The 23,018-nt window shown below is 41.7% G+C and overlaps 1 protein-coding gene across 8 annotated transcripts in view; it reads left to right on the top strand.

Annotated features, from left to right (window-relative positions):
* The window catches only part of GRIA4 (glutamate ionotropic receptor AMPA type subunit 4), a 228,611-nt gene extending 207,541 nt beyond the window's left edge, over positions 1-21,070 (top strand). Inside the window, exons 14-17 of one of the 8 annotated variants that reach the window (XR_012584971.1) lie at positions 3,660-3,774; positions 10,744-10,858; positions 13,083-13,217; positions 19,938-21,070. Coding sequence is in view for 6 of the 8 variants with exons in the window: in XM_074570629.1 (XP_074426730.1) it covers positions 10,744-10,858; positions 13,083-13,217; positions 19,938-20,102 (415 nt within the window). In the remaining 2 variants the exon portion in view is untranslated. Of the gene's footprint in view, positions 1-3,659; positions 3,775-10,743; positions 10,859-13,082; positions 13,331-19,937 lie in introns of all 8 variants that reach the window. The other 7 variants (XR_012584972.1, XM_074570629.1, XM_074570645.1 and 4 more) reach the window with 7 other exon arrangements.
* The last annotated feature ends 1,948 nt before the right edge of the window (positions 21,071-23,018 follow it).

Below are 23,018 nucleotides of genomic sequence, written 5' to 3'. Positions count from 1 at the left end.
ATTATTTATTTCCACATGTTGAGGTGGACCTGGGTAACAAAGAAACAGAAAAAGCAGTGTGAAACTAACCTGGTTTTACATGGCCTACTAGACATGATGAGGACATTAATGTGTTTCATTTCTAAACAATACAGTTTAATTTCAGAGCAATGATTGCAGCTTAAATCCACATTTACTTCTTCATCCTTTTTATTTCCATTTCTCTATTGTGCTGTGAGACTGTCTATGGATATGGCTAATAACCCAGCTAAATAACCCTCTCATGAATGGGTTTCGTTTATTTATGTATTACTCTAGGATTACTATCAACCAGCTGCAGCTTCTCGAAATGGCTGTGGGAAAATTTTATTTGATAATCATTAACGCTTTGAAAGATAAATTCGAACATTTGGCGAGTGAGAAAGCTCTTTCCCTTCAACATAGAAATTAAACAGGAAAACTTATATTAGTTGTCAAAAAAAATCACCTACTTGTTTTTTATTTATTTTAGAATATCCAGATAAAATGTCTAAATAGACATTAACTTGAAAAGCTTGAAAAAAATGTTGTAATTTAGCAGGTAATATCTTCATCCAAGATAAGATAAAGATTGGAAAAAAAAAAAAAAAGGATTTCTAAGGATTTTAGCATAAGGACTTTGTCTAATTCAGTGCGCTTTAGTGTTCATACTTGAGAGACTACAGCTTAGAGGAAATGGTATGAAGATGTTTTTACAGATAGACTGATTGATAGGGCTTCCCATCTGCTTAAAAATAAGACTGTGCTTAAGTGGCTCATTGAATTGAGAGCTAGTGATATTCCTTGAGATACAGTTCGTTTTTCATGGGAGCGATCACTCCTGCCTACATCTGTAGCACTGTCAAAGCAGCCATTTATGTTATTGCTACCCACTGTGACAATCAGATACAGCAGCATTAAATTAGACCTTGGTTTGCTTCCTGTTGAAGGGAGGAGTTTTGACATTGACTTTGTAGACAGCAGGCTCAAGCTCTATATCTAAGCCATTTTCAGAATAAGTAATGTTGCTCAGCATCAAAGAAATAGTGTTTCTAGGATCATCTTTCACCAATGGCTCAGTCCCAATGTCCTTACAAAGGTAAAATTTACATTTAGCGTGCTGGCAGTTTGTCTGCAAAGTGTCAAGGCTGGCCACACTTACCTTTCTGAATGGAGCAAGCAGGCTAAAAGCATGGGCTTTGTAACTAAAAGCTGAGTAGGAAAAATCTGTAGTAAATATGAGTGGTTCAAAAGCAATTGCTTCCAAGAACAAAAGGGACAAATGAACAATTTCATTCCAATTTTGCAATTGCTCCTCTCCCTCTGGAGTGTGAACCATAATTAGAGCCCTTATACAAAATCACATTTGTCAGCCTGGCTGTTAAATTCCCCTTAAAGCTTTATCCGCAAAGATCCACAAAGAGCAGTCTGTTATCACTCCCACTACAGCCTGCAGTTCTCATTTTCGCTTTCAGGGAGAGACAAGCAATTACTTTATCTGTATTGAAAATCTCGTATAAATGTAACTACAGTGAAGCTAGGTAAAGTCAGATCTACACACAAGCAGTTTCCAAATTTCATGACCAGACAGCAAAGACCTGTCTCAGTCCCAGCAGGAGCTATATGAAAAGCTGTTACCAGAAGACCATGAAGGCATGTCCTGAAGCTGACGTTTGTTCCCATAAACAGGGTCAATGTTGTAAGGAATGCTCCATAAGCTGTGAAATAGCGTTGTCTGTGCCTGTCTGACAGGAAGATTTCTCTTGTAATGAGTGAGAGACAAATTTCCATTCTAAGGCCAGAAGGGACCCCCAGGGACCAGAGGCCAGCCATCTCTAGAGAGGATGAATCACAAGCCTGGTTCCATAAGATCTGATGGAGCCCTGTCACCAGAGGATCTCTCTTCCCCAACCCTTCTCCGAGTGCTTTGAAGGTGTTGCATCCTCTCATAATCAATGAGGGGAAGATGCCATTGACAGACGTAGCCCTTGCCAAAACACGCTCAGCCCTGACAGACAGGTCTTGAGAGCATTAAAGAAATTCAGAGAGAGAAATTCCATCTTTCTCAACGGCATATTGTCCCTGAAAGCTACTGGCACCTCACAGATACTTCTGTCCCTTTGGAGATGAATGGTGCTTCAAGGATATGATGCCACTGTTCCACATGCCTCTGCAGATCGGCAAGCAAGACTGGGCAGACGCCCACCAGAAAGAGTGTTCGTGTCTGATAGGCATGGATGCACTAGGGACCTCTGAACATGAGGAAGAGTTTATTATTATGAATTATGAATAAATATTGATGTAGTCGTGTACCATTAGGGTACATGACTGTTGAGGCTCTTAGTAATAAAGGTAGGAATTCATACACTTAAGCAAGTGCAAAGGTTCCTCAGGAGGTGATGAAGCTCTGTCCTTTTCTTTCCTGAGTTTCCGTGCACTCCCAGCAGCCTTGAGTTCATAGAGAAGCAGTGATTCCGTGCTTTAGCCTTCGTGTTGGCAACCCCCCTCTGCCTGCACAGATCCAAAGTCTCTCAGGTGTTTCTCTCATCTGAAAAAAGAGCACTTAAGCATGAGAGGGAGGACACCAGGTTCACGGAGCCCCTTTCCATCTGTTGTGCCTACACCATTGTGCTGCTAGCAATGCAGTATTCGTCTTTCATCCAGTGGTAGCATAACATGTATAAACCCCACAGGGAGAAGTCCTCAGGACATCCTGACTACCTGCTGGTATCTCAGCACCCAGTGAATGGGCTGGGTTTGGTCTTCCCAGTTCTTGGGCTTCTGCTTGGCTGCACTGTCTCCAGGTTTCCCCAGAGACGATGCCCTCCACCACCGCCTTCCTCCCTGACACTGCGGGTGTCCTTCAGGCTGGGAGACAGAGCTCTCTTCCAGGATAGCAGGGGAGTCCCCGGCATCACGGCACTAAGCTAGACCTCAGGTCTTGCATTTCAGCTGAGCCTCTACTTTGCTGGACTCCTCTCGAGTCTGCATCTCAAATGTACGGATGTGCCTACAGCCGGCGATGAGGCTCCGGACGGGCAGGATTCCCGGCACCTCTTTGTGCCTTGTTTCCTGTTGACTTTCTCTAGGCAGCATCATGGTCAGCGTGCAGGCTGTTAGTGCTTCTTTTCAGCTGTGCCTCGCGCTGCCTGTTCCTGCAGCCTCAGCCCTCAGCTTGTGCGGGATCACTGTGGTGTGCTGTACATCAAAACTGTGTGGGACACAGCGACCGGCAGCATCCAGCATAGGGGCCGCCTGGATCTTGCTTCTTTAGTATATGGGAATACTTTTTCCCATCTACTTGAAAAATCATCCTGGGCCCACACTAAACAGATACTCTAAATATAAATCCAAACAAATCTGTGTAAATCGTTTATAATTCCAGGCAGAGTTTTATTGTCATTTTGCAGAAATTGTTTTGGTTGGTTGATAGAATTTTCTTGTTAAAATCCAAGCCATTCTGAAAATCATTTCCACACTGGAAACACATTTTTCACATCTGAAAATAACTACAATTATTTGTGCTGCCAAGGGCTTTGAAATATGGAAATGAGAGGTTTATTTAGTGTGTGGATCAAGCTTATAAACAGCTTAAGTCCTCATTCCTTCTAACACCTTAACAGCTGTGCAGTTTCTTACAAAATATGTTTTATCGTTTCAAGAAATGCTGTTAACCTCGCAGTTTTAAAACTGAATGAACAAGGCCTCTTGGACAAATTGAAAAACAAATGGTGGTACGACAAAGGAGAATGTGGCAGCGGGGGAGGTGACTCCAAGGTTAGCCTCAATGTCACCAAAAGCGGGTAAACAGTATGTAAAGTAATTGGTGCATCTGCTGGGGTTTTACCTGCGACGAAACAGCTTCACCAGTAGCACAACACTGCTGGTACCTGCAGTTGAAATCTAGGTGTATGCAATTACTGTCAAAGCAAAAATATTTGCATTTGTTTAAGCGCCCTAAGGGGAACCCAAAAACAATCTCTGCTGTGAGATCTATCACCAGTTTTCAGAAAGCTGCATCTTCTTGCTCTTGTGAACGAGCAATTTGAAACCTTCAGGAACCAGTACCAGCTCAGACTTATTTTCTACTATAATGTAGTAGCCAAAATAATTTTTCAGTGACAGTAAAGGAAGAGGGTGCAAATCGGTGTGACTGCCTCATAGCAATAATCTAATGCATGGTCCAGGCTCAGGGATCCACTATTGACACAAGCAATACCGGTACAAATTACAATTTTCACATGAGTATCCAAAATAGGAGGGCAAATTTCTGCTAAAATATCTTCACACTGACATTTTATCGTATCTTACCAGTGAACTGAAATCCACAGTGGGTCCCTAGGCAGAATTTATTAGGCGGGAATTTTAGGCTGAGGTGGTGACAGCTTCTTATTCTTCTTGCATTTCCATATCTTCCACGTGGCCAGTGCCACTACTTCCTTGCCTCCTCACAGCTTCCTTTTGGGAAACCGCCGTGTGCTGAAAAGAAGCAAAGATGTGGACGTGGAAGATATAGAGGTGGGGGAGGATGAAGGTATTAAAAAAATGCCAGGTAGCATGTAATAATATTTATTTATGTGCTTGTGTGTGAACAATATATAAGAGAATGTGGCATAGGTAACCGTGCAGGCACAGAGCTAGTCAGATACAGATGACTAAATTTGACTGATCTGTCATACGCAGCTTATAGCTCTCTTTACAGTTGCCTACATATATTTTTTCTTACTATTTTCTCTCCTTCTTTAGTCCTCCTGCTCTTTCATGCTGTGTCCTGGCCTCAGGGATCATCCCTTGGGCTGTTCTGCACTCACCCAGAACTGGTCTCCTAATCCGCTTCACTTTACCTTCGATCCTGCTGCTCTACCTGTTTTTCCCCCACCGCTCTGCTCGCCAGCAGTCGCAGTTGCAAAAGTGGTCTCTATTTTCTCTTCCAAAGTGCTCAGACGTATTAGACCTAATAGCACTTACCTGCAAGTGGAGCAGACACCAACTTCTTGTCAGAGAGTTTACGAGTGAACCATAAATCTCCCATGTTGCTACTATTACATGCTCCACCCAAGCCTGAAATTTTCCGTTATTGGGGGAGGGGTGTTTATTTATTTTTTAAAATGTCACAGGCAGGGAGTCACATCATTAAAATACCTCTATTTTCTTAAAATGCACTCCTCGCAAACCTGCTGTGGTTGAAAGGTGAGGTAAAAGCTAGATAGCAAACTAAGGATGCTTTTAACTTACTTTCCCTGATCACCAGCCACTGGTGCTTTGAGTCACAAAGGAGGGAAAGGGAAGAGCTCACGGCAGAGGGACGGGCAGGGCTTCACCAGGGAAAGGTCTGGGAGTGCTGAAGGAGCAAGTTAGGTGTGATGGCAAGTGACAGAAAAAGGAGGGGGGGGGAATAGAGAAGAACGGCAAGGAGTGCAGTCCAGGGAGGAACAGGGAGGATCTCTGAATGCAGAAGGGAGGAAGGAACACGTTGCCAATGAAAATGAAAAACAGGTGACACAGGCAGTTCAGGGTGCAGTAGAAAATACGGTGGGCAAAGCAGTGTTAGCAAAGGATGGGTAACACGATGGCGCTCTCAACCTGTGGCCCTAGGACTACATACAGCCTGCCGGGAGCATTCATCAGACCTCAGGCCTGCTTCTTGCCGCACCTTTTCCCAGGCACAGCGGAGTGAGCAGGCATTACCAGTGCCTCCGGGAAGCCCCAGGTCTATCCTGTGCCCGCACTGCCCACATTCAGTAGGACCAGGCACATCATGGGGATGAGCGGGCATTACCTTATTTCTCAAATTCTGCATTGCAAGCAGCATCTGGTCTTGTTTCTTAAACTACAGCTACTCTCAAAAGTGTTAGTTCCTCCCAAAAGCGTTAGTTAGCCATTTATCATCTACGAAGTCCATTTCCTTGTTCAGTCTTGTAGGATCTGATCAATTAACGTCAATAAGACCCTTTCTACTGAATTAATGGGCCTCTAAATATTTTAATTTTATATGCTAGCAAATGATTGTTAGTGGAATAACCAGGACACCATGCACTGTTGTTGTAAACCGACAGCTACCAGCAAGTCCTGAACTAAGCTCTTCAGCGTCTCTAGCTAATACTTCTTTTCATTGTATGAATTTAAAAAGAACAAACCCTGAGCTTTGTTAGCAGTTCCAGTCCAAATTACAGGGCTTCCTACTGTCATGAACGAGAATAAGAACATCCTCTTCTCCTGAAAGAAATACAGCACCTGAGACTGGACTGATAACAGTGCTGTTTCTATTTGAGATTCACTAGTCAGAATATGAGAGTCGAGACCCAGAATAACCCATCATGATAGTACAAATGACTACAGAAATTGATGAGTTTCACAAGAGCTCAGCCGTTCTCCAAAGGTTTGTGTTGCTCTGTGAGACAAGATTTCTTCTACCTCCATTCTCTGCCTCACCTCTAGCCTCCCCATTCGTTGTTCCCTTTAAGGAACAATCTTCCAAAATTCAAAAAGTAGGTTCAGAGAGTTGCCCTGCATGAACCACCACTGGTCTGGTGCCCTCAGTATTTAAGTCATGCTTGAAGATAAACCTGGGGTCCCCAATTGTTTTGAGTGCTTTTGAAAGTATTACCCCAGATCTTAGCTGTTTTCCATCATCATTTCATGGGGTGCATGGGAAGGCGTTTAAACACAGTGTCTGCCCCTCTGCTCCGTTATTTTTATAAAAGCAGGAGTGGAAGGAAGCTGTGCTGATGGAGCTCTCCTCCGGTCTCTGCTGGCAGCCCTCAGGAGAGCACAGTGGCCCTTGTTTTTCATTCAGCGGATGAGACTGACCTTACACTTAATTAATGGCTCAGCCATGAGTGGGTAATGAAAATGCTCCTAAAGCATACTCGTGATTGCATTTTTAAAATCCCTGTCTACCAAAATTCTGTATTGGTTTCAGAATCACTCAGTATTGTAATTTAAATGCTGTAACTGCCCATTTGTTGTCCTGAACGCAACTAAGTCAGAACATCATTAATGCCATTTTAAGGCACTGGGATTCCGCTGATGTTGCTGGCACAAGGTCCAGCCCGAGGCTCTTAAAAATCAGCCCTTCCAACAGCAAGTGATTGATGACAGGATAGGAGGAAATGAGTAAGAAGCCGAGAGCAGAGGTAGAAGGGCTGAGAACTTGATGAAGAGGTAGGAAACCAGTGTCCCTGCACCCACGTCAGGCACCCAGGCCACCGCTGACTTCAGCACGTGGGTGAAGAATAGGGTCTGCTGTGCTGTCACACAGAAGTTTTGCACTGTGGGCACATGAGACACGTTCTTCTCCATATATTTATGTTATTTTTCATGTATTATCCTTACATGCATTTAAGGCTGATGGATCCTATTTATATTTACCAAGGGAGATTCTCAGCAGCTGTACATCGGAAAAACTACACTGATTTTTACAAACGCTGCCAGTTCACTCTAGTTGAAGTTTTAGCCCAATATTAGGAATTCAGGAATCACTAAACAACTGGAAAAAATCTATAGTAATTTTCCATTGTAATATTGAGTATACAAGGCTGAACTTGATAGGAAATTTAATTCTAAATGCTGGATTTATCCTCTGTATATGACTTAAGTGGATTTCTCTTCCTTATGTACAGCAGACCGTACTGATTTTTAATTTCTGCCCCCCTTAATATCGGGGGGGGGCACTCACCAACCATTTGTGTAAGCAGTGTGGTAACAAGCTGTCACCTCCGAGTTTGTGACTGACACTGTCAAAATGATGCTTTTTTGGAGAGGAGATTTTCAAAGAGAGGAAAGACGCCTAGATAAGCCACTTGCTGTGAAAGTCAAGGTGATCTGGGATTCATCTCCCATAGGAGCTGTTGAAAATCTCCTACTAACATGAAAAAAACCCAAACAAATCAAAGCCTAAAATACATGAAAATTCACAACATTTGCAATCACTGTGATTGCAAACAGGTATATGTTGCTATTCTGAAAAGCATAAGCAAAAACGTTCCTTTTCCACTCTGGATGCCCTCAGTCTGGGCTTCTTGTTGTTCCCATCGCAGCTGGCCGATTTGTAGTGGGACAAAAATCCTGTTCTGAAAGCATAAAATATTTTTAAATTTAGCTCAGAGTCCCTGTCCCTCATCACAGCTAGGACTCTCTGAGGGGCGATGTAAAGGACGGTAGCGGAGAGGAGAAACAAAGGCCTGGCCTCGGACACATCACGTGTGTATTTCAGTGAAAAGTGGGAATTGCCTCAACTGTGCTGGCCATTGCCATTGCGTTCAGTTATATATTGAAGATCGCATGGCAATTTGAAGCATGAAATTGATTGCTTTTCCCAAAGGAAAACCTGAGAGCTTCCTCGCAGAGACGATGCAGAAAGCATGACATTAAAGGAGCTACAGCTGCAAAGAAGAAAAAATCCCTGCCTGTATCAGGCTTTATAAACCTAAACCGTTAGTGCTGAAAAAACAAGTAAAAGAGTGGGAGACATCTGTTGTCCCAGCTTGGTGCTGGTCTTGGTAGTTCATCTAGAGTCCTAATTATCCCTTCAATCAGTTTAATCTGCAACAACTACGCGGGCTCCTGGTTTTCCCTGTGAGAACAATACCTGGATGTCCCTTATCTTTGCCATAACCAGCCCCGTTACGCTGGTGGGATTTAGGAGCACTGAACTGTGGCTTAGTGTCAATGCATGACATGTTACAGATGATGGCTATCCAAATAATATTAATTATTTCACACTTGTACTAGACGCAAACAGAGGAACATACTGACAGGCAACTTGCCAGCATCCCAAACTGCTACCTACTCATTTCACAGTTGTGGGACTCTCATATTCCGCTATCAACCTGCATAACCTGCTCCCAGGAAGCCTGGAGACAAAGTGTAAGTTTGAATACTGAAAAAGATCAAGAAATGGGTGTTTTCTGTTCTAGAAGCAGAGTAGCCGATATCAATTAAATGTGTGGGATTTGGAAAGCAGATGAAGCATTCCCTTTTCTTAAAGGGATCACCTGAGAGCACCTGGGAATCCTCTCACCCAACTGTAGCTGTCAAAAATTGTCATTTCTCTGAGGCACTGAGACTTCCTCCGTAGTAAACAGGGACAGGCATCTCAACAGCATGCTTCATCCTTTGTTAAAACCGGTATCTAAGCCCATCTTTTGGAGGTACTGATCTTTTTCTTTTAACTACAGGGAAGCTTAGACAGGCAGCCAAGCTTGGGTCTTAGCTTCTGGGTGGAAAAAACTGAGGTGGGGTGAATCCCCTCTACTTCATGTGTGTATGTATATACACAGAAAGAGTAATCAGAATGCATGGAAAGACAAGGTCCCTAAAGCTAAGAGTAGCATGCATGGTTCAGGAGCTGTTACGTGTATATTTACTATATATATATACAAACATGCACAAATATATTCATACATAAGCATTCTTTGATTTTCAGTTAAACCAGTTATAGAGTGTAACTACAACCCCCCTTTCTCTTTTATAGTAATTATTTTAGTAGGTTCAGTTACACTTACTAATTAATGCTTGCACTGGTTTATTTATTTATTTATTAAGCCCTGAATTAATGAGTTACCATTTTAGCAATGTATGGATTATGTTGTATTATGAGAGATTAATTTTCCCATAGGAATCTGCTGTCACACACAGGATCAGGGGTTATCTCGTTTCACATCACCAGAAGGCCAGCCATCCCATGCCATTTTTATCTACCTCCTTCTCTGATATATATTGTATTTTCATGCACACCTGCACATAAATAGATATCTATGTGCCTGCCACATTAAGAATTGGACAGTCAGTGATTCAAAGTGGAAAGTACATAAAATAAGTCTGTTAATCAGGGTTTTAGAAAATAAACTGGTACAACTTCATGAAGGGAGGCATTACCATAATACTCTGAGATTATTCGCTGAGTTTAAGTAACTTCAGTGTAAACCCATAGTGGTTCATGACTCTGAGGCATCAGACTAGGTTTCATTTCACTATTAAATTCCATTGTGTCACCCACAGCAAATACCACAAGTCAGAGAAGATATTCTGAGTAGTAATTTATCCTCAGCCTGGGACCCCTGAAAGACTCATTTGAATAAGTGACATTTGAGGGAAAACTTTGAATTTGAACATAACGTTGAAACAGGAAATTAAAATGAAAGACCGACTGTCACGTTCTTGTTCTTAGCTGAGGATAAGGGCACCACAGCTCTCCCCCTGAGCTCTCTGCCTGCAGATCTGCTGGCGCCCGCGGCTCTCGGCGCTGGGGGCGGTTACAGGTCTCTGCCAAGTGCTTACAGGCAGCAAACTGCACAAAGCAGCTCCTTTCTCTTGCCAGCGTAATTTTGAGGGCAGTAAATGAAATAGCTGTAGCCAAGTCATATTATTAGTTTGTATGCACACCAACTGAAAACAGATGGAAAGCAAGGAACACAAATGAATCTGTTTCCTAAGTCATATATCCAGTTGTATTATATATGTCGCTGAAGGGTATGTTGTTAATGTGCCTAAGCCAATAGTTTTGGGTTCACAGTAATTGCATACTATTTATTTACAAATTTTCCCCAGCAGTATGTGCCTGTTACCTAAAGCGATGGAGCAGGTCCCGGTCGTATGTCTGTCTCTAAACCTGGGCCAACAGTACATGACATAGCACCCACTGTGGCCTCTGCTCTGTCACTTTGCAATGCGATTCTATGTAGTTTTACTTGAATAACATAAAATAACATATATAATGTTATTTATGTTATTTTCCACGTGAAGAACTCCTGTAAACCTTGCCGTTTTGAAACTCAGTGAGGCAGGCGTCTTAGACAAGCTGAAAAACAAATGGTGGTACGATAAAGGTGAATGTGGACCCAAGGACTCTGGAAGTAAGGTCAGTCGCTGCAGTTCGGGACCTACTATCGTGTTCACAAAGCAGTAAAGGAAGTAATAAACAAAATGACTTAGAAATAAAATAAGCAGCTGTAGACACAGAACGAATCGGCTTTGCCCCATCTTGATGGGGGTTACACTTTAATTTAAAGAAGCACTATTGGTCTTTAAAGTCTTCAGTGATATAAATCACCAAACATCGTCCTGCACATTCAGGGCATCTGTTGAAGAGTTACAAGGCAGTTTTTTGATTTTGGGGGAGGCAGGTTGGGTTTGTTTTTTTCTTGCTGCCTAGGGGGGATGGACTTTCCCCGTTGACCACTTGGGAAATGTCCCTTCACGCCTTCTTTCAGAGCTGGCCTCCCTCAGCAGTTTTTGGGAAAGGAGAAACGCTAGCAGGAAGGATTGCCTTTCATCGCTGCCCAGGGTGGCTGTGCCTGGCTCCCTTTGGGAGGGTCCCCAGCTCCTTGAGGAGCCAAGGAAGACTTAACTTGAGCTTTGAAGTGAAAGCCTTCGCTAATTAATAGCTTTCTACAGCTTCCAGTGTTTACCCTAGTCCTTTCCCAAACAGTAATCCTGACAGCTCCAGGGAGTGGAGCCTTCTCAGTTTCTCTCTATTTGGGGACAAACGCAGAAGCGGGTATTTTCTGATGGCTGGGAAGCACCACAGTCAGTGCCAGCCCTGTATTTGGGGAGTCTGAAATTTCTTCACATTGCCTGTCCCCGTGCCAGCATGTGCCGTCCAGAGCTAAAAGGAAAGCGTGATGGGCAGCCACCGCTTGCTGCATACCTGCTGGATAGGGGGTAAAATTAACCTGGGAAACAAACTGCCAACACATTTTGCTTTTTCTGGTGAGTCCTTTGGAGAAACGAGTGAAAAGCAGTTAAGAGGATGGCAGAGCACCTGTAAATGACAGCTGAGAAAGCCTCCACCCACCACTGGTCTTCCTCAGTCCTGCCTCCTCCTTGTTTGCAAGCACCATGTTAGCAATTGCCACCAGAAGAACAGAGTCAGCTCCGAGATACTCAGAGTCCTCTTAGCCAGCTAAAAAGAGACAGACAAAGCAGAACCCAGCTATAAGCCCCAAGCACCTCTATACGTCTGTAGGAATTGTTACTGTGCTAATCTACGGATTGCACAATAAATAGTGCCTCTTTAAATTAAACATCCAAATGTTTTGCATACTTCGTAAGTTAAATTTTCATAGAGATTACAATCGGAAGTTAAGTACTCTCCTTTCTTTAGGTAAAGATTATATAGTCTACGTAAGAATAAAGCTTTATAAGTATCTTAAGGCGCACGATGTAGTATATGGAAGTCAATCCTGAGAGAGTTCCTTGAGAACTGTGCTAAAAATGCAGATGGATTTCAAACCAAAAATTATGATTCATAACTAAGCAGTGAAGTACAGAGAAATGTAGAATAGTTATTTACTACAGTACGTCCAAGAAGGTGATAGTTTATAAAATTATGCATATTTAATAATTTGCTAAAGAAAGTTCTCGTTGTCTAAATTATAAATAATGTGTAAGATTTCAGAAATTGCTATATAGAATTGTACTATTACTGAGCCTTAGTAGTCCATGGGCATGTTCCAGAACTGTATCTATAATAAAATAAAAACAAAATACAATAATCGGTAAGAGGCAAATATATCATGATGTGTATGGTACAGTGTGCACTTTCAAAGGAAGTGTTTGCTCAGAGAAATAACTTAAGCCTCACATGTTATTTTCACCTGTTATTTAAGTATCAGAAACTCAGTCTGGATCTTTTAAATTAACAGCAATGCCTACCATGAATACAATTACTATTTTCGTAAAGATCAAGCAGAGTCTTGTCTGATGTAAATGGATTTCTGGATTTCAAAGCTTTTAAAGAGCTTTACGTAAATGCAGTTTTGTATCAGTGCTAAAGAGAGCGAGACATGTCATCGTTTAATTCTCCACTTCGTGGAAGTAATGCTTTGTGATAAGCAAGCAATGACATCCTGATATGTTGGCAACATACTTATAATATTTCTTATGCCGACCAGGAAAATTAGGTGCTTAAAATATATTTTATAGATCCAGATAGGTCAAATTTTGTGAGAAGTATGTAAACAACTGTCGTTTAATTTCAGCTAAACGTTGTTATTTATTTCTATTTCCAATGTTTTAATGTGTAGCTTGTGCTCCCGGGGGTCTGGTTTCCGGGGTTAACTGTGTCGCTTCTGTTTCCCCAGGACAAGACGAGTGCCTTGAGTCTCAGCAACGTTGCTGGAGTCTTCTACATTCTGGTTGGAGGCTTGGGCTTGGCAATGCTGGTGGCTTTGATAGAGTTCTGTTACAAGTCCAGGGCAGAGGCGAAACGAATGAAGGTGGCAAAGAGTGCACAGACTTTTAACCCAACTTCCTCGCAGAATACCCAGAATTTAGCAACTTATAGAGAAGGTTACAACGTATATGGAACCGAAAGTATTAAAATTTAGGGGTAGGACTTAGGGCCTACTACAGTGAGTGGGTGATGCATCTTGTAACGCAGTGTTGTGACATGTCTGTCTAGTGGTGCTTGCTTCTGAACAGAGCTTTATATTTTGGAAAACTTCAGTGCAAAGTGGTTCAGTTTTTTTGGCTGCAGATGTACAGTATACTATTATATGTTGCTAATAGACATCTGCATTGCAAGGAATTTTTAACGCAAAAAAAATATTTTTAACAACTCAATGTTGTCGAATCAATTGGGAGATGACGACTATTTGAAATCATAAAATATATATTCAGAGGGCCAGTGTTTAATTACTTGATTGGCCAGTCTATTTTCCTGAAGGTTTGCACTCTGCTAGTGACAAATTGCTGTAAGCCTTTATTATTCAATGTTGGCCCTAACTGGGACCTCATTATAATCAAGATTTAGGATAGGCAACGTCACTGAACCATAGTTAACTTAACGGAAGACAAGCCACTGTTACAAGAAGTCTAAATGTTGTTTTACCTTCTCTTCGTCCTCCCCACACCATTCCTTCCCTCTCCCTTTGGTACATGTTTTATGCTCATTGTGTGGCATTTTTTTTTCACAATATCCTACTTCAGGTCAACCTTTGCCCACTATAATAACCACAAAAAGTCACTAACCAGTGAATAGGCCTTGATTATCATCCTCGGCTTTCAGTAACGTACCCCCTTACCTAGCTCAGGACTAGTGTATTTTAGATGTTGACGCGGTGATGTCGAGACTGAACCGCTGATGCTGCCGAGCTGCGTCCTGCACAGTTCCCCTGGGTAGGCGTGCAGGGATGGTTTACTAATGTACTTGTTCTTGTCCGTGCAGTGAGTATCTTGCCAACTAATCATTAGTCAAATCAACTCTCTGACCTTTGGAAATGGCACGTAGCAGCAAATTGAGCTTCTAAATATAGCTTTTACATAGCTCCCAAGCTGTACGGACTGCTTTAAAAGCAAAGGTGCAGCTAGGACCCTGCCCTTTCATGCTACCTAGAGCTCCCTTGCCCTTGCAAATAGCAAGCCACGTGTTTCCTGTGTTAAGAAAAAGCTTGAGCTACGTTTTCCTGAAATCACTGAGCCATCCCTACAGTGGAAGTAGGAAACAAAAATTTAAGGAGAGGAGATGAAGAGTATAATTTTTATGTTGCTGCCTAAAAAAAAAATGTGGAGGAAACAACTGGAGATACAATTCTTATTTTTTATTTATTATTTATATAGCGCTGGAGTACACGGCGCTGTACAATAGGTGAAGTGTGCCAAACACATAACAGGTCCCTGTCCCGAGGAGCTTACAGTCTAAAGGCACAGCCGGTACAATACCGAACCATACAGTACAGAGCAAACACAGAGTGAGCAGAGAATGGTGTTTGAGCATGCTAGCTGGAGCGCTGCAAGGAATAGGTGGGTTCTCGGGGGGCGAGGGAGGGGGCTTGGCATACGCTGGCTGGGAAACTATCCCAAAGATACTGTCACTGTGTAGTTTTCTTTTGTTCAGTGTTGTACAAAAAGTCACGACCCTGGGTCATGATTAATTGTAACAGAGCTGCCCAATTTCCCAATGTGAAAAAAAAAAAAAAAGTCTTAGCCGTCCACTTTGTTCCCTAGTGAAAATGTGAGGTATAGTAGATGTCGGGGGACTCCAAGCATATAGGCCAGTATTCATTACTGTGAACTGGGAATCAGGACTTCCAGATGCTAATATTCCTCTCCCAAGTTCACTGCCTCCTGTCAGTAAAAAAGGTCTTAAAAAGAAATAATCCTGTGCAAGTAATTGTGCAAAATGCAAATGAAGACATCTCTTTACTTTCCTTTAAATTCATTAGTGATGTGCCCACAAATGAGAGTGTCCCCAGGCTGGTATAAAACTAGGAGTCCCAGAAAACATGTTCCTTATCAAGTTTACAGGGTGCAATGCATCTAAAATATAGTCTTAAAGAAAGCAAACAAAAAGCCAGAGCTTTCATTCAAATACTGACCTGAGCCGAACGGGCTAAGCATGGCATGACTTGACAGTCCCTTGGGTTCCCACCCAGCTCTGTGATTCCAGTGCAACAAACGCTATGATTATACCTGTAGAATTTAGTTTTGCCTTACTGTTTTCTTGAAATAAAAATTAGGGCTAACTAAGTTTTATTTTTTAAGGAAAGATCATAAGTACCTTTCTCTAAAGTCCGGGGTTTTGTTGGACTTGTTGCAATATAGAGATGAATTCTTATAGGAAAAAAATATATTAAAAAATGCCCATGTTGCGTTTTATTTTATTGAAATTCTTGTTTGGGTCAGTCAAAACTTCCAATAATCTCTTAAAAACATTTTAGGGTGCAGGCATTTAAAAATTCACAAAAAAAAAAAAATAGAAATAACTAGGATTTTGAGCAAATCTTTATAGACTTCTCAAATTCTTTATTCTACTTATTTGCCGTAATATTTACCTGAGAAATTTCAGCACGTGAACTTCCTATAAAAATGCTTATATGCTTATATGTGGAAGACTGCCAAGGTCCATCCATCCTCTCCTGGCAACACCTGGCCATCCCTGGCCATGCAGGCAGCGCGGGGTTACCTGTGTGCCGTGCTCTGCTCAGGGTGACTGTGCCATCTGTTCATAGTCGTGCTGGTCACAAACCCCTGTTAGCTGGCAGCAGTTCAGAGCCCACAACCCTGGTTACGCATATTTCTGCAGAAATATGTCTGTCATGCATTTCAAAACCTTTGATACGTTTATCCATCCAAGGAGTAAAGGGATCGTATTGGGACTAAAACTTGCTAATATGGAAAGATGCTTGGTGATTCTAACCTGCACGAGTAACCAATACGCTGACTTTTTAATCTAACATCAAATAGTTTTAATAGTAGATTTTTTTAAACTAATATGAAATAGCTTAAATAACCCGCTTGACAATTAATATTCATTACCATGTTTTTCTTGTAGTTTAATCCAGTCAAAAGTGAGTTGCCTCAGGGAAATTCACCTGCCTGGGAGGCAGCAGAAAATGAAAATGTGAAACTAGTCTGTATGTGTGGACTAGTCTGTATTATAAAGGACTAGTCTGTATGATAAAGGACCAGGCTGTATGTGTGGGATAAAGGCATTCAGATGGGACGAGAGGCTATTGAATCTGCTGAAGGCAGGGAAGGAAGTTCGCTTTAAGGAGGAAACAATCCCTTCCCCTTCCCCTGGGCAGCAGTTTAACGTTTTTGTGTATCAGTCGTGAGCCCTTAGTAGACCCGTTGAGCTGATGCCCTGAGAACAGTGCAGAGGCTCACAGCCTCCTCTCCCGCTGCTGTAGGGAGCTCAGCCCCACTGAGTTCCTCACCCCCAACCCCGAGGCTTTCAAAGAGATTGTCCCAGTATCCAGCCAGCCACCACCACCTCTCCGTGGCCTTCTCAGTGGGCCATAAAGCTCATGAACCAGCTTCCAGTTCAGCTGCCTTCTCTTGCTCTCCCATCCTATGCTGTTGTTTATAATTAATGAAATTAATTACAAAACTACAAAAAAGGAATGAAAAAATTATGACATTAATTACAAAAAAAAAGGTGAAGTGCTACAGGATGGCTCAGTAAATGTGTAATGCGCTTATTTTGACTTGTACACTTCCAATTTCATATTCAAGATAGAAAAATTCATTAAAAGTTCATCTTAAATATTTGCGCCAAAGACACCTCCACGTGACCCAGGTACTGGAGGAGCCTGAACAACAAAAGAACCCCCACAGGGTAGGATATTTGTGTTATATAGACTGAAGATATCAGTTTCCTAAATTCCCATTTCCCAGTAGGAACAGCGCAGTCAAGTGTTTTCACGTGATGAATTCCACAACTACTTTAATCAAAACTAATGACAAATGCATTATCACTATTAACTGCATACACTTACTGCACAGACACCTTCACAATTTGAGTAATAGTCACAGTAAATACTAAGACTTCTCCCTCTCAACCCAGCCTCTCCTGAAAATGTTTCTGCCGCCAGGCCAAAAATCTGAAATTGTAACAGCACAGTTAAGCCAAACATTACCCTTGTTTATTACCCGTAGCGTAGTTTAAAATATAGCACCTGGTTACTTGGTTTTATGGCATCTTCCCGAGTACAAGTTTGACCTGCTCCTCCTGGCTTTGTTAACTGTCTGGGTCATTTCTGTGGTGTGTTGCTGAACTGTTGTTAACCTCTCCTGTGAGAAGAGAGGAGTTGTTTATTGCAGCTTTTTCTGTTATTCTGTGGAAGGCTGCTGAGAAACTGTTTGTTATTTGATTATATTTTTTTTTTGGTGGATCCCTTTTTGCTGTCTTTCTGTCCTGAGTGTGTTGGCAATGGCCAGAAAGCTGTATAGACTGAGCTACAAAACCACAGTTGCACATAACTCGTATATCCCATATAAATCTGGGTTCGCTCTCAGATTTCCCAGTGGCAAACCCTGAATGGCCATGAACAGACAGCTGATCAAAGTGAAGGAGAGATGCTGGTACATAATGAGGACTTTCTGGGAAATTTAGCACACCTGGAGTAAGATGTACCTTTTCCATCCAAGTTTGCATTACAATCTGGTTTGGACTCTCGTTCCTCCCCAAAACTAAAGCACCTTTGTTTTTTCTTGCCATTGACCAAAACATGTTCTGTGCGTTTCTGCAGGCAGTTACCAGTCCTCGGCATCCGTTTGCGATGGGGCTCTGGACATGCACTGTGTGGGGCTACACCACATCGCGTTGTGTCTGTGCTTTGCAGATGCATAGATTTTTATTTGCTGCTGGGGAGTAGCTGAGGATTTTGATACTGCGTGGGCCCAGGTCCCCACTCCCTCATTACCTCTCCCTCCCTTTTAATATCTAGCTGTTGAATTCGGTCAAGATATGTTTGGTGACAGTCCCTGTCACAAAGTACTGTGGCAGCGGGGAAACTTTTCAAAGGGTGACTTTGGACATTGCAATTGATGATTATCAAAGCCAAGGTCTTTCAGCATAAGGGGAATGCCATAATGCCTTCTGTAAGCTGAGGCCTTTTCCTGAATTCGGCTGCTCGTGAGGGCTGAGGTTTTCAGGGTAATCAATTCGGAAAGTTGCTCTTACATCCAGGCTCCAGCTGTGTCACAACAGCAGCTGTACTTACGAGAACTCTTTTTTGAAGGAGCCACTGATAGCAATGCAATATTAGACTGGTGCATTTTCATAGAAGTGCACCCAGAAGCAGTGAAAACATTTGGGGCTTTTAAGGAACCTCCCTTATGCCTATACACACACACTCATGTATAAAATTGCCTTCAGCGTATCAAACCCTAGCTCAGGATTTCACTGCTACCTCAGAAGGAGAAACCGGGCTCAGAGGGACAAAGTTCTAAATGCAGAGATCAGTAATAAGGCAAATAAAATGGTTTTATGATGTTTGTCATCCCTTTGCTCCTATGTGAATGCATCCTTCTGTCTCTCTTTCCAGTTGGTATTTCAGATTGCATCCCTGCACACCAGTTATATGAGTTAGTTGCATAGGCTGTAGCTTCTGCTGGTATAAATCACCCACTAATCGATATCTTAACGTGGTACCTTTGAAATCTGTTTCAACATAGCGTAGTTTGGGCGCCTGTTGTTCCACATGTCCTTGCTGCATTGGTTGACCTTAGACACTTCCCTAATTCTAGTCATCTGGAAATCATTTAGTCAACTAGTCATCTTGGCTTTTTCTATCTACACATGAGAGAGCTCTTTTAGCTGTTACTGATTTTTGGATGACTAAAGTTAGATGGCATAAGTAGAAATTTATTTTATTTTAACATATCCAAATTTTTGCTTGAGTCAGTTAGTCCCTAAACAAGATATTTTGTTCTGATTTACCTGAAAGTAAAGATTTTGAGGTAAGAAAAATTTAAACCTTCCTGTGGAAGATTTAGACTTAATGTAGTAAACTATAGAAAACTGTATTTTCTTTCAATAAACTACATTTCCTTTGAAAGTTCCCGCCTTCTCTAATGGTAGGAAAAAGTATATATATATGAAAAGAGATTTGAGGACAGCTCTCAGATTTACTGATATTAAATATGGGCATTGTGAAAAGAAATAATAATTTGTTTAGATTTGATCCATAGAATTGTCACAAAGATAGCTGGTACAGCTATTGCGATTTATAAACAATTTTTAGTACTTAAATTTTATCTTGACGTTCCTAGTTGAAGGCCTAAGCCTATAAACACCTGTGCATGACTTTATTCACAGATGCTAATGCATTCAGGATCATAAAAGGTCTTGATTCTCATTTCACTGTATATAAATGTAGTTTGAAGCAGTTTAGGTGAAGGTATTGCCTTTTCTGTTAATTTCTTGAACAAATTTGGGTTTTATATTTATATCAATAATGATTTACTGTAATGAAATTTACCCTCAGAATTGCTAGTCTTTTTCCCCTAGTAGACTTAAATGCTATGTATTATATTTATGATTATTGCTATTATTATATTTAATAATTAATTCTATTTAATAATTAATTATATTTAACAAGAAAAAATGCAGATGTCTAAAATTTAATATTTTGGTGTTTGCTGTGTCCCGGTTTGTTGAAGGACAGAAACGTTGTAACACTGTCTTCTCTTCTCCTTTTTTTCCAACCTAGCTTACCTTTTCTGAAGCCATAAGAAACAAAGCCAGATTATCCATCACAGGGAGTGTGGGAGAAAACGGACGCGTATTGACTCCCGACTGCCCGAAGGCCGTGCATACTGGAACTGCAATTAGGCAAAGTTCAGGATTGGCTGTAATTGCATCGGACCTACCATAAAAACCAAAAAAATAATTGAGTGCCTTAATCAAACTGTGTTGGTGACTGATGGGAACACAGCACAGACTGTAACGACATAGGAGTGTCATTGATGAACTAATAATTTGGCTGAGAAAGGGAAGTACGTCCAAATGCGCCAGACATCATCAGCAACAATGTGTGCATGAGCTCAGCTCGGAAACCCAAACTCAGATTTTATATCAGGAAAATTCATAATTTAGTTTTGTTGGGGGGAGGGGGCTGGGAAGGGTGTATTAACAGCAACAAATTTCACTTGAGTGGACTTAAAACTAATAAGACTTGCCAATTTAGCGCATTAAACTGTGAAGAACATGCTCAGAAAGGACAACATTTTGGTCTTTGTCTTGACAAAGAGAGAAAAATAGCTATAGAAGTCAATGAACATGCTAACCTGTGTCTCCAGAACATCAATATATACAATGGAAGAATACTCAGCTGTTCAGCTGTAGAAATGAATCACTAAACTGTGATAAGAAAATAATAAATATGTAAATCCTGTGAAAAAATAAAGAAATTATTTACATTTTCTTTGAAAAAAAGAGGAATATTGAAACATGCTTGCTTTTTAACTGATGTAAATTCGGTAGAGGACAACACAATTGTTTTTTCTAACCATCTTAGGGAACAATTCATTGCAATAATTGATATAAAATGCCATCACTGTAATAAAATTCAGAGACTTTTTTTTTATAAAAGTCGTTGGTCATCCTCTTGTTTGCTGTTACCTTCATTCTGTTCCATCATTCCGTGTTCCACAGATTTGCATCTGTCTAATACAAGAAACAAAATGATAAAATGTTTAGAGTACGTCATCAGTCTGCAGTGTAGAATCAAAAGAGACTACGGGTCACTCATGTTACAGATATTATTTATAATCTTGTTCTGTGTAAGAAACTGTGGTTTTTGTACCCACCAAAAAGAATAAAACAACAAACGTTCTTATAATATCGACAGAGCTTGAGTTGTTTTCTGGTCATTAGGGATGTCACCTGCAAAATACAATAAGGTGGTTTGTTTCTTACCGCAGCATGCAGGACCTTATCAGAGAGAGTCTGAGTCCCTGCATGTTCGTGAAGTGCTTTTAAGCCTTTAGAGAGGAGGGACTCAAAGCCGTCATGATTATTCACTGGGTATTTTAATACTAGTCAGTGAAACCCTTTCTGAGAGGTTAGGGAACCATTTATTGATAGGGTTTGTTCTCCGAATAGTTCAAGGGATGAGATATGAGGGAGCAGGAAAGTAAGAATGAGCATCTTTCAGACTGACTGATGCGGTAGATACAGTGTGTTGGTACCCACCAGCCTAGGTTTTCATCAGCCAGGCTTTCAGTAAGCAAAGCTGTAGCAAGTCTTTTCTTCTGTGATGGTCACTCTCCTTGTCTACACTAGACACTGCAGTGGTCTCCAAATCCAAAGCATCGCCAGCAGTGTAAGAGCACCATGCCAGAGCCCAGATGGCAAATCAGATCAAACCTGGATCAGTCATAGCTTCTGATGCCCTTGTGATTTTGCTAGGCCCATGAGGGGTCACGTTCAGATGGCTTAAATTTCACAAAAGCCTCCATGGCTCGTGCTTGTCTCAGCCCCCAGAGCTGGAGGCCCTCACAAAGAGGAGTGTGGGCACAGGGTGGAGCCTGACGCTGCCGAACAATGACCAACCCTCAACATCTGCAGCAAAGGACAAACGAAAAGCACTAATGAGGCGATAGTCATCCTATGTGTGATATAGACATCTACAAAGTAAAGCAGCATAGCAGGTGCTAGCTTCGGTTGAAGTGTTGACAATATAGATATGTATTTCTTACCTCAAATACGCTAGACACCCGTTACGGTTACTGGAGGGAAATAATCACGAGACTAAATGACTTCATCTTAAAGTAGACGTTAAAACATCAAACGGCTGAATCGCAGCAGCAAGAGCCTGCATCTTTGCACTGACTATAATCTAGGCTGAGGGCAACCAGTTCTTATACAGAGCTTGACGGTGCAGGCAGAGGTGAAAATCAGATGATGCTTACCCCTAAGGCACAACGACTACAAAGTGTGCCTTGGAGAAAAAGACACGTAACACTACAATGAATCACTGTGACTAAACTTACTTTATATCCTTGTTTTACTGGCATGTTCAGCTCATTCATGAGTTACTGTGAACTGTTTGTGTTTCTGTGGCCGGAATGGTGAGTTGTCTGGTTTTTCTCCTGTTTGAGTAAAGCTGTGAGTTCCCTCAGACTTCTTCTTACAGATAAATTTAAAAAGCAGCTTCTGGTTTGTTGTTGGGTTTGGTTTTTTTAAAGAAGAAATCGAACAAACAAACAAACAAAAAAGGTCTGTCAGTTTTTCAGATTGGGAGACTGAGTGTGAAGTCTATTTTGTTCTACTGTGTATGTCTGTTTTTCCAGAAGCTTGTCTTCATCCTTTCCTCTTTTCAGGACTGTGAGCAGTGCCAGTACTGTCCTGGGATATTTTGCTGTCTTCCAGTGTTACTCCTCCAATATGCTCCCCTGTCTCTTTAATGCATTACATTTATTTTTCACCTTCAGTAAACAGCCCGTCACTGCAGTTAGGAACGTCACTCCATGGAGCCCATTCTTAGGTACCTAAGTTGGGTTTCCACTTAGCAACAAGACTCCCAAGTCCTTTGAGATGTCTTGGCCAGTGTCAGGAACTACTGAGAATCCCCACCGAGAGGACTGACAATCGAGCAGCATGAGCAATGCAGCTGCTGAGCAGCACGGCCATGGACTGGCCTGACCCACCAAGGGCATGTGGCCAGCAGTCATGGGGGGAAATTGTTGCATCCTCTCACTGCTTCCAAGCCTTGTCCTTGGCAAGGGAACGCTTTGCTTAAAGAAATCTTAGTCAGATGAGGTGAAGAGGAGACTGTGACTTTGCCCAA

The sequence above is a fragment of the Larus michahellis genome, chromosome 1 (genome assembly GCF_964199755.1).
Source record: "Larus michahellis chromosome 1, bLarMic1.1, whole genome shotgun sequence".
NCBI classification, from domain to species: Eukaryota; Metazoa; Chordata; class Aves; order Charadriiformes; family Laridae; genus Larus; species Larus michahellis.
The sequence above is the reverse complement of the archived record's forward strand: the minus strand, read 5'-3'. Positions and strand labels throughout refer to the sequence as shown.